The sequence below is a fragment of the Pagrus pagrus genome (assembly GCF_965226575.1).
Source record: "Pagrus pagrus genome assembly, chromosome: 13".
Taxonomy (NCBI): domain Eukaryota; kingdom Metazoa; phylum Chordata; class Actinopteri; order Spariformes; family Sparidae; genus Pagrus; species Pagrus pagrus.
The window spans coordinates 10541143-10553512 of record NC_140197.1 but is presented as its reverse complement, the minus strand read 5'-3'; the positions used below and the strand labels follow the sequence as shown (position 1 = coordinate 10553512).

Genomic DNA, 12370 nt, shown 5'->3' with positions numbered 1-12370 from the left:
CATTAACATGGAGGCACAACCGGTGAAGTTTGTGCCCCAAACTTTTCTTTTCAGTGTCAGGGCTCATCACTGAATCGGCTGCGGCGAACAGACTTTTCCTTTTAAATCTGTGCGGTTCATAATGTGGAGGATGCAAGTCCAGTACACCACACCCAAAGAATGACGGGAATCAGACTTTCATCAGCGTGGTCACACTATCATCCCAAAAAAAAAGAAGCAGGGGATAATCTGATATTTTTATACCGTCAACCAATTGACCACAACCCATGTAAGTACTCCCAAGTATTGCTTTTGTAGCCAAAGCCTGATTTATCTTATTCCTCTGCCAGAGAGCTCCACTGTGACATTTTCCTTTGTTACCAGGAACAAACATGCTGTAGATTATTTTGACTCAACCTTCCTGGCAAATGGCAAATCAGAACTTGGGCTGTTTACAAAAAACATTATTTGATTATTCAGTAAGTCTGACTGATGGCTACCCAGTGGATACTGTGCATGTGCAGCTGAGATGAGAAAGGAGTGAGGTGTTTCACTCCTTCGCAACTTTCATAATCAGTGCTGGAAAAACGATGTGTCTAATCCAAAATATTTTTTATTAAGAGGTTTTAAAGTCTTCTGGATGTACAGTATTCTGATGAGGCATATGATCTGCTGCGTTCTACTGTTCCCTGTTTTGCAGCACATTTGTGATATTGAATAACGACTAACAGAGAGGCAAACCCGTCTTCTGCAATGGTAAAGGAGTCAATCACCTATTTTTGGAGGGTGTAATTGCATTTAAAAAAAACGTCATATACACAAAATGTTGGTGTTAAAATTGTATTAGCTGCATCCATCATAGACGCAGCTAGAAACCTGGCATGACAACACTTTAACTGCCTCTTTTTACCAGTACAAGGATCCGTATTTGCTGTATTTTGATGTTTGCAACTGTATTGCTCCCCTGTCCTTTCCAACTCAAGTATTTCTTTTGTATTTGTTTTAAGGCCCAGCATGGACGAGGCAGAGAAGTACCAACAAAGGCTGCAAGCCATAGTGGTGAGAACGTCTTCCTGTCTGTCTTTACGTTTGCCCTTTTACTGACCACTTCTGTCTGCCTTAAACCAACTGGACCTTTCACCTCATGTCAAAATAATCTCACCGTACCAACATTGTCTTATGTCACTTCGGTGGAACGGTCTCGCTTGATCTGCGCCGCCTGAAGTGAACACGCAAAGAACATTCCCCAGTTAACTTTCTGGCCAATAATCACTGAACTGTGAAATGAAAGGTTGCAGGGCCTGAGTGGTTGCTGCTTGACCTCGCTCGAACGTAAAAATCTGCCCAAACGCGGGTGACCCACTTCAGCAGAGACAGCGAAGGCCCGGAGTGGACCTCAGCATGTTTGGAGCTTACATTAACAGTACAGATACAGTGTCAGCATGCATGCAATGTGCTGCGTCACTGAACTATTTCTCTCGGCATTCCTGCACTCTGCCAGCTGTATCTGCCTGCCTGTAATCTGTCGGTCACATCCCCTAAAAATATCCCCTCTCTCTCCCTTGGTCGTTCTCGGTACTCTGCTTTCACACAGAAGAAGTCCTTGTCTTCAGGGACCATGACTGCAGAGGGGTGTTACCAGAGAATTATATTAAAAAGCGGGTGTTACCCACCATAAGCACAGAGTTCTTGGATCAAGTTCTCTCTGTTGTTAGTAGAAGAAATACAGCTGTTGTTTCAGTTCACATTAACCAGCGCTTTTTGGAATAATTCAAGTGTTTTGCTGTTAAGAGATAACTTACAGGAAGACTTTGTGTGAGTTGGAGGGGTAAGTAGTGATAACATTACTGGAAAGATTGAATTAATTGTCTTTTATGTGTGAATACAGGCTACAGAAATGACTTCCAAACAACGTAGATCCTCACAAGGCAGCATAGACAGTCACTATCAATAGTTTGAATTTTTCTGCGAAAGCTGCTGCAGTCAAGTAAAAGGCCATTGGGATTGAGTACAGATTCAATCTTCAGACTATATTAGACACTTTAAAGCAGTGGATTTGACTGCCTTATCAGCTGTGATATGAGATTTTCTTTCACAGAGGTGTCACTGTCTCAGTAAGTTTTCTCTGTGATTGTGCTTTAACTGCTAAGTTATCGCACTTCTCTTTCATGACACACTTCAGCAACCCAGACAGGAAGGAACGATCCACTCCAAGAGGGTTGCATTTTCTTTTTTTCCCCACGTTACCTCCTCAAAGATTTTGCTTTTTCTTCTGTGGCCAGGAGAGACATCAACAGCAGGAAGAAGAGAAGAAGCTGAGGAGGGAGACAGAGGAGGAGCGCTTTAAGGCGGCCCAGAAAAAGGTGATTTAAATGACACGGATTTAAGTTTTTGCTTAATCTCTCTTGCCAAGAGTTAGATGAGAAGATGGATACCACTCTCCTGCTTGTACAATAAATGTGAAGCTACTGCGAGCAGGGGCTCAGCTTTGCTTAGCGTTAAGACTTAAAAATGGGGAAATAGCTAGCCTGGGCTTGGTTACAAAATCTACCAAACAGCACACATTTTGCAAAAAAAGCTCATGACTCTTTGCTGCCTTACCCTAACCCCATACTACAATAAAGTCTGTGCTTTAGGATACAGACACACAAATTAAAACACTTGGTTCGTACATGGTTTCTATGCAGATAAAAAACAACACAATGTGCAGTAGTCGGTGAGCTTTGCACATGCTGGTGGGCCGATTTTGAGCCAGGCTATCTGTTTCCCTGTTTACAGTTTTTGTCCAAAGCTAAGCTAACCAACGGCTAGTTGTAGCTTCATATTTATCGCTCAGACATAAGAGTCATATAAATCCTTTCATATCTCTTGGCCGCAAACCAAATAAGGATTCATCCTGAAATGTTTTTCATTAAAAGCTTTGGAAAGTGAGGGTCAGGCCCAATCGATTTGTTTTCATTCTTTCCCTCCTTTACAGCTGCTTCGTGTTATAAATTGACCGTCGGTGTGTCCCACCCTCATTTCACGTGTTATGACTGTTGCCAAGCTTAGCAGCTCGCTAGTCAACGCCCTATCTCAAGTGTTCTGGGTGGGGTCACTCGGACTTCAATGTGACGCAGATTTAGTCCCGGCAACACATAAGCAAATGGTTTTCAGTTACATGCGCATGATGCATTAGAATCCCTGCTCCAGAACCAAACATTCTTTGTTACTATGTCAACCCGGCCCACTGGAGGAAATAAACTAAATTAAAACTCCGGATGTCCACTGCAAGAGTGGAAGTGGTGATGATGGAGAAGGAAAAAAGGGACATTATTTCTGTATGAGCCGGGGATTCTTTGCACAGAGCCACTTCACTGTTCCCTTCAGGACATGCTCTTTTCAAAATAAACAACACATAACAAATTACATTATCTTTGTAGCCCAGTGCTGCATTATGCACACTCTAACAGCCTCCCACACAAACAATGTGCAACACATTTCTGCTTTCTCAAACCACCCGTTGCCTCGGGGTAAGTGCATTGCTAGCGGCAGGGACGGCCCATCCCCGCCGCAGTTGAATGAGTGTTGCCTGAAGACACAACGTCTCGTTCATCTCTGTGGCGGTTAAATGTGAGGCAGAATGTGTCGCTTTCTTCTACTGAAGCCCAAAGGAGAAGACGGTATTTTCAGTATCTTTCCTGCAACTACTGCTGATTTGTATTTTCCTGCTCCCACCCATCAACAGCAGCCCAGATATGTGTGGAGAGTCCCATCTATCAAGATTTTGGGGCTTCAAGTGTTTGAAAAAAAAGCATTTGTCAGGTTTCAGGTTGTCACTCCTGCTCACACCGCAGCCAGGAGAGAGTGACAGATGTATTTTAACTCCAGGAGTAGGATGTGTGGGGCTCGGGGCTGTGGTGCAGAGCTGTGACACCTTTTCACTGTCACTTGCTGGTCTTACTCATCCTCAGCAAGATCCAAAATGGCAGCACCACAGGGCCAGGCCGAGTTTGGTCTGTGGAGAAGCCTAAATGGCAGATTGCTGCCAGGTGGCTGACTGTGTGTCAATACAGGCAGATGGCTTGGTGTGCTGTTTGTTTTGGTTATGTCTGTTTACGAATATGGTGCAACAGAATTGGCTCAAGACCCATCCCCAGAACAAGAACTGTCCAATCATAGCTTAGCAACCTGTACAAGGCAGTAGGTCTGTCAAGTTTTGGGTTTCTCCACGTGTTAAAGCAAAGCAAATGTAAACAGTTGCTTCTCTTGCTGGTCGGTTGCTTTCCTCAATTTCCCTGAGGGAACCTTCCCAAGGGATAAATAAAGTACAATCTAATCTAATCTAATCTGACCAAAATTTGTGTTACTGTTCTTACTTTACTTATCTGTGTTAACTGTGTCTTATTTCTCAAATCAGTCTCTGCCTCTGGTTGTCCTTGCTGTTCTGTTCTTGCAAACTGTTCTGTAAATTACATGTCATGTCTGCGCTTGCTCTTATTTGCTTGTTGTTTAATATGCACTGTCCCTAAAATACAAACTGGATAAAGTAATAAAAACTTAGCTGCCAGTTGTTCTTCATAAGATGCTGATTGGTTCAACCACTATGTATTCGGCCACAAGCACAAAAGCCTGGCAATATTAATTTTTTAGATCACATGATCACAAGATCGTGATTCCAGCTGTCATGCAAGTTAAGTCTGTCTGATCTCTAGTTTGAACTCTTCTTGATTTTTTTCTCTGTATTCTCACACAGAGGCAGAACTTGAGGGAGCAGTGGCTCAGTGAAACAGCTCCAGCTCCTGTCCTTGCATCGGCTGACATCTCTAGGCCCCGTCCACCACTACAGGACAAAGCAGAGCAGCACACAGAAACGTGAGCCTCATTTTAACCGCTTTATTCAGATGCAATCACAATTTTACAATGTCATATACATCTTTTTGACCAAGGCGGTTTAGGTGCTGGTTCGGAGCCAGTGCCTACTCTGGAAAATGTTTTTTGCGCTTTGATGGCCAAAGAACTGGCTCCAGCCCAGGAAAAGTGTTTGCTGAGTGGCACCAACACTATGCTGGTCTAGAACAAAGAACTGGTTACATCAGGGCCTAGGCACGGGGTTATTGTGACCAAGGACCAACTAAAAATGCTGATGACCACCATTTTTAGAAAACCAGAGCTAGTGTAGCGTGTTCTGCCTTATCCATTAGAAAATAAACAAAAAGATTTAAACTATTTTCACCAATCGAGGCAATAGTGGTCAAAGGACCAGTCATGTTTAGATGCCAGTTGGAGGCATGCAAAGCCAGGAGCAACACTTGTTAATAGTCATGTGTTGTCATATTTGTTCCAGGTTCCACAGATACATAGTTGTTCCTAACAATACTGGGAAACTGGAGACATGCTGTACACAGTGACCAAATGATGTGACTCTATAGTGGCTGTAATGCCCATGGAAAAGCAAACCAGTTCTTAAAAGGTTCACGGGTTGAACCAACTTTGAACCAGCACTAGTACCAGCCCAGAACCAGCACTTGTTTCGCTTTGGTTGAAAGTGGGTAATAGTGTTCAAGACATTCATGATAGGGGGCACTGGAGCACTTGTGTTGGTAAAGGCCCAGTGTGTAGGAATTAGTGGCATCTGGCAGTGACACTGCAGATTGCAACCAACTGAATATCCCTCGCCTCATCCTTCCTTAAGTTGGCTGCTAAAAACTTGAAAAATGCAAAAGGCCCTCATAAGAAGCAGGTTTTTTTGTTTGTCCTTTCTGGGCAACTGTTGAAACATTGCAGTGGAATGATTATACACGAATGAAAACATAATCATGAATATTATATTACATTTTGCTCGACCTTTAAGTTGCACTCTGTTGGCACGGAATAAGAAAATATGCAGAGATCACATGTGCATTTCTAAAGATGGAAATATTTGCCATGAAGCCGGGACTACAGTATTTTCGTCACAGATACACTTCTATGTTAACCATGACAAGACCAAATAGAAGGCAGCCATGTGACAGATGATGTGATGGATTATAGGCCAGGGCATTGACACACACACACACACACACACACACACACACACAACTCAGTGTATCCAGTGTTTCTTTTTCTTGGTGCGCTGTTCTGAATCATTTATGTTACGAGCTCTAATGTGCAGCATTTTGTGTAGACACATATTACGTCTGAGCCTGTGTGTGTGTGTGTGTGTGTGTGTGTGTGTGTGCGTGCGTGCATGTGTGTTTGTGTGTCAGGGAACAAACCAAAAGTCAGAAGACGCCTGAGGACGAGGAGGCAGCTGATGCCAGAAAAGAGGAACAAGCCTCACAAGAAGAAAACAAAGAATCTGTCAACTGTTCAACCGCTGCCAGAGCAGACAAACACTATCAGGTGAGATAGACAGAGTATCATAAATTCACACACCAGCAAAATAGCAACTTCTGAGAGATTTCGTCATATTTGGTGTAAAATTTTACTGGTTTACTTGAAGTTTGAAAATTAAGAGACATAAATAAATAGCCCCAAAATGTTTTATGTTTCGAGCTGCTGTAATGGCACTGAGTAAATAAACAACAACACCAAGCCCCCCTTTAGCTAAAAGTCTCTTTAAAGGCTGAATTTTTTAAAATCTCATTTATTTTATGAATATGAAATAGAGGTCAGAGGATGACAATGATATTCAGTTTGGTCTCTTGCCACATCCCAGGCAGTTGAGCGTTAAATAAATAAATAGTACAACAAACACAAAATAATCTACTAGCCTGTACAGCTGGGATGTGAGTGCCTCCAATTATGTATCATGAATAAAACATTGAGAACAGTGCTACGACGTAAGGATTTAGCGCTGCATGAGTAAATCAAACCACAGCTTTACGCGGAATATGATGAGGAATGAAACAAATGTTCTCTTTTGGGAAAATCATACATTTATAAATTTGTTTCTCTTAGATTCTTTCCATAGTAACCTAAAGTCAACCTGGATTTATTGTTTAATACATGAAGATTAGCCTGTATTTATCATATGTTGTATGTTTTTCTTACACCAAGAAAATGCATCATATGGCAGCACATGAACTTTGCACTCTACACAACCAAATGTTTGGCTTAACTGTACAGCCCACATTTAGCTCGGTCTAACACTGGCAACCAACAGCAGGACTGAAATTGTTGTTAGGCAAAATAACCTCAGCATCTCTTAACATGATGGGACTCAGCTCGGTTCAACACTTCTAAAGATGTCTGTGAAATATTTATGGCAGGGCACAAGTAGGGCAGGGCTCCAGAAAGGGGAGTGGAGGCATGTGTTTAAAGTTGCAGACTCAGTGTCTGTTTAAAGTGTCCGACCATGGAGAGCACTTAGAATTGTCTCTTTTCTTCGCCCGCAGGCTGGCACTGACGAGGACGCACAAGGTAAGGAGTCAGCTGGGCTGTAATCGTCGTCATCAGCTTACCATCAGCTTCCATCCCCTCATTGTCACACTCATGACTGTGCCTGCCGAGAATCTTTTCTCTCTTGACAGACGATAATTTACCATAACTAAGTCTTTGCATGGAGAATAGTCATCGAAATCAGGGTGACAGAATGGAGCCGCGGCTGAGAAACAGCTCTACTTTGACTGTTACAACATTACTTACATTCTGCCTGCATGATTCACTCTGCTGGACAAGAACACCAAGAGAGCAAAATATTTATCCCAACACTTTTCAGCCGATCTGAAATGTGTGCCTGAGACATAGACACTATATATGTAGTTGACATATTGAGTTAAATATCAGATTTATGGGTCACTCAGAGGTTGTTTCTGGGCTGGATGTGGCCCGCAGGCCAGAACTAAAGTTAAACATTGCAACGCAGTTGAATATTTTAATAAATTGAGCGTACTAATGAATTTCTTCCCTCCAGACTTCATTCAAAAAATGTTGGGTTGAAATTGGGATTCATTCTGAAGTCGTATTAGCATCTTAAATCCTCCTAAAGCTTTGCTTCACTCTTTAATTTGAAAGCTTAACAGAAAATTAAAAACAATAGGCTGAAATTTTAATTCTCCTCACTTTTTGCATAAGGAAATTATGACGATAGTGCAGCTATTGAGCAAATGTTTGTTTTTTTCACAGAAAATTTGACATGTTTGTGGAAACAGTGTCTAAGGTTTTGGCCTCCGTGAAGGCGTTTCCCCTGGCAGTGTTTATCAGACGTTTAGGAGCCAGTGTTGTTAGCAGGTAACACTGCTCTGTATTGACATTGCGGCCTGCTCATCTTTTAGTATTCTGATTTCGTCTCTTAACCTTCCAGTTGCTATTGCCGGCTGCAGTAAATACAAATAAGTATTGATCCTGAAGGGTTCACGCAGCCTGCTGTACATTTCTCAAAGTTGGCAACAAACGTTCACATTTATGAGGGCTGATACCACATCAGATTAAAGAAAGACTATCTTTGGCAAAATTATATTCAGCGTTGGCACACAACTAGCTCAGCTGGCTAACTGTAATGTAGCTGTTTCTACAGTGAAAACTTCTGATTCCACCCTCTCAATATGATGATGTATGTTATTAAGTTACTTACATTATTTGCACTCTTCACAAATAATCAGAAAAGCAGGTGAAAAATTATTTTGTTTTTGTTGCTTTGTTGATCTGGAATCTAATGTATCTTTTCACCCAAATATTTAACTAATATTTAATTTAGAGTTTAAAAAAGTCAAATTAATGGCATCAGAGCACTTCCCTTGCACATAAGGTCAGTAGTCCTACAAGTGTTGATCCATTTGAGAGGACTCATTGTACATTACATTTGTATTCCAATCGGAAAGTGGAAGATAGAAATGTAGCTCAACCTTAGAAAGTGTCATCAGTTGGCACCTTCTACACCTTCTATGTGTTCGCCTCACATTATAACAAAGGAGACAGCCTAGCTATCATTAGCTGTCTCTGTTTCATGGGTTCAGTTGTGATAATAGCAAATAATCAGACTGTCAAAACTCACAGGAACGGCTGGTCCTGTACACTCAACACTTCATTACTCTGTGCTTTGAATCACAACACATAGTCAGTAGTTCAACTAACACATACAGAATCATGGAGTAAGGTAGCTAGACTTGAATTTCTTCTATTTGGTAATTAAAATGTTCAGCAAATTATTACACAAATCAAAACAAACACCAAGGATACTGATTTCTAAGCAAATATGGTATACAAATGTAACAACAATGTATGTTTTCTTTTTCAGTGAATAAACAGACTGAGGATCACTTCTCCATACAAATGGCACAAAGGATGTTTCATGAGAGTAGACAAGATGGGCGATCAGGTGAGGCTCTAGAGGAGACTGTTGTAACTGTCAAAGGATGCTCAGTATTGACCATGGTGTAATTACCAGATTAAGGATACTGTGGTCATGTGTTCAGTACTTTTGGCTTAAAATTTGGTTGAGTAAGTGTGGTTTAGCTCTAATAACTGTCACATGATGAGTTTGATGAGTTTATAAAGGTTCTGTCTAACTACAGCTCTTTGTGACTATGTGACCTAGCAGTGGTGTAACAGACGCCAAATGTCTTACTGTGGAATATGATAAATATAAGACATTTCGGCTACATAACATCAGAATATCATCAGTTATCTGTCTAGTCTCCTCTCCTCTTGCAAATGATGACCCCTTTATTTAATATGGCTCTGCCCTCGGGGTTCAACTTAACGATGGCACTGAGGTGAGCGGCCTGGGAAACAACGTTATATTTAGCCCACTTTATTATTTCTGTTCGTTAATTCTTTATGCCCGCTGGATGGCTGTGTAGAGCAAAGAGCTGCTGCAGTTGTGGATCGTGTCTCTATATATTGTCTATGGTGCAGGCTCACATTAGATACACAGAGCTCTGATCCTGACCTGGAATTAACCTTTTTACCTCTCACCTCTTAATTAAACCCATGCCTATGATACATTTAAGAAAGTTTGATTAGATAAAAACAAGAACTTGACTTCAACTGCAGAGAATTTTAATATTTATCTGTAATATAACCTTTAGAGTTGTATTCCCTCTTAATTTTATCATCTAGATTTAAAGTCTGTTCTGTCTCCTTTATTACAGTCATGGGAACACTGGCAGTGCAAGTCGAGAGAGACCCCAGGACAGGTGCCACCGTCATCAGGTCAGTAGCCCCCGTGTCCTCACCGGCTGGTGCTCCAATGGCTACCGCCATCTTCGACGATGGCAGGAAAAGTATCCACACCGTCGGTGGGGTTGGAGGTCAACCCTCAACTGAAGAGCTCGGGCAGATCTTGAACGTCATTGATGGGGTCGGGATGAAAGTGCTGCTGGATGAGGTCACAGTGACGCCACATAAGGCAGAGACAAAGATAGAGAATGTAGGAGCCAGCAGAGTCCCAGAGGGAGAAGTCCTGTCTTTTTCTACCCGTCATGCCATGTCAGCGGAGGATAATACGCTTTCAGACAGCTCTAGAAGCTACGCCTTGGAAGCTGAGCTGGGGATGGAGGACTGTGCTGCAAGCATGGGAAGAAGGGAGGAGAGAAAAGAGGACGGAAGCATCATGGTGGTTAGAGACATTGCAGGAGAAGTAGATCACGTGGAGGATCAAAGCCTGGAGGACGGCCCTGTTACTCTTGTGTTCCTGGGATACGCTGATTCTACAACCGACCAAGGCCAAGAGGACCTCGAGGGCATGCTCACTGCGGAACGAGTGATTATCACCGAGGAGGGAGAAGAACATGTCATTGGCCCTGAAATGTCTGCTATGCCTCAGGCAGGGAAAGAGTCCCAACCCCAAGTGTTTCAGGACGTTCCCCTGGAAGGAAATGGGGCCGCAGGAGTTAAAGTGCAGGGAGAGGAGGGTGATAAGGGGCTGCATAATTCATCTTTACCCAGTATAGCAGAAGGAGGAGGCACTTCCAAGCGCAAGACTTGTCAGTGCTGCTCTGTCATGTAAGAAGAGATTCCCTCATTAGCCTGAAGCCTATCATTTTTAATATTTGTGCCTTCCATTAGACACTATATGCTGCACTGCTGCCTTAATGAGTAGTAAAAGAGAATGTACCACCATCTGGTATCATCTAATTACATTGGTTTTGGCTTTGAGCATCCAACCTTTCACTTCACTTTGCCAAAGAGAGAGACATGCTTTATATCGTGGGTCTTTTATAGCTGTGGACTGACAGCAGCTCTGAGGGACTATAAAAATCCACTTCCTCCCTCTGGTGGACAAAGCTGAGAACTTCAACATGCCCTCCTGCAGGCACGCAGACACTTCTCATCATTAAATGTCTCTCTGCCTTCAGATTTTTTTCTGTGCTTCATCAGCGAAAGATGTTCAATATATTTAACATCGTTTGCCAAAGAGCAGAATATGCAGATTTTATAGCTTTGGGAAAAAAATATTAGTAATCAGTAACCATGGGATGATTTATTGGGGTAATTAAATGTTAATTAGAAAAAGTAGGAAATTTGTCATAGTTTTAACAGCCTTTGATACTTTTTTTTACTTTCTTAGCCACTGCTACTCAAGGCTGTAACTACCACTGAGACACAAAAAATTGGGGGGGTTTATTGTCAGAATAGTTTCTTAAGCCTTCAAGATGTGTTTTAGGGTCAAAATCCTTACACTAATAGTTCGACATTTTGGGAAATACCCTAATTGTTGTTTCGCTGAGGGTTAGATGAGAAAACTGATGCCATTCTCAGGTAGCTTAGCGCAAAGAAATAAACTGGTACATATGACGTGAGTGATATTGATCTCCTCATTTAAGGTATTTCTCAAAATGTCAAACTTTTTGAGTATTTTAGACTCGAAACATAGTTTAAAGTAACAGGATTTGGTATGTCTCCACCAGAATTATACTCCTGGCATTGTGGGAAAAGCTTTGAAACTGCATTTAGAAAATAGTACAGGGAAATGCAATTACATTTGATTTCCATATATAGAATATTTTGATATCATTTTACAGTTATATTACTATAGAACAGTTGTTCTCACACCTTTTCTATCAGGCCTCCCTTTAGAAGACGAATAAAGCTCACGCCTCCCAGTTTTATCAATCATTAACAATCATAGGGGAAGCAACAATTAAAAAATAATTTTAGTGCTGTAAGAGTTTCCTGATGCTTTTGTGCTGACCATTGTTTATTTTCCCTGCATAAATCCTGTTCATTCAACTTATTTTCACCACATATTTTTCACTTGCCCCGCACCCGAGTTTGAGAGCTACTTCCATATAACATGTGAGAAAAGACTGTGGATGATCAAAAATATCTGCTGAAGTGTTTCATTATTTCTATCACTGTAATTTGGTATAAAATGGATTAATTGTGGATTTTAACTGGAATATTGTTCATAAAACAGTTTAGAATTACTTTGTTAATTGTGTCTGAGTTCTTTAGAGTTTACTCACAGTTTTACATAAATGCAAAA

General features: G+C 41.6%; 1 protein-coding gene across 3 annotated transcripts in view; it reads left to right on the top strand.

Moving 5' to 3' along the window:
* LOC311268147 (uncharacterized protein) overlaps positions 1–12320 on the top strand; it is a 33947-nt gene extending 21627 nt beyond the window's left edge. For 2 of the 3 annotated variants that reach the window (XM_084371596.1, XM_084371598.1), the window contains exons 2-8: positions 987–1038; positions 2262–2342; positions 4715–4833; positions 6207–6342; positions 7338–7362; positions 9179–9259; positions 10035–12320. In XM_084371596.1, the coding sequence (XP_084227722.1) occupies positions 994–1038; positions 2262–2342; positions 4715–4833; positions 6207–6342; positions 7338–7362; positions 9179–9259; positions 10035–10891 (1344 nt within the window). In that variant the 5' untranslated portion in view covers positions 987–993 and the 3' untranslated portion in view covers positions 10892–12320. Of the gene's footprint in view, positions 1–679; positions 736–986; positions 1039–2261; positions 2343–4714; positions 4834–6206; positions 6343–7337; positions 7363–9178; positions 9260–10034 lie in introns of all 3 variants that reach the window. The other variant, XM_084371597.1, reaches the window with a different exon arrangement.
* Positions 12321–12370: the final 50 nt, after the last annotated feature.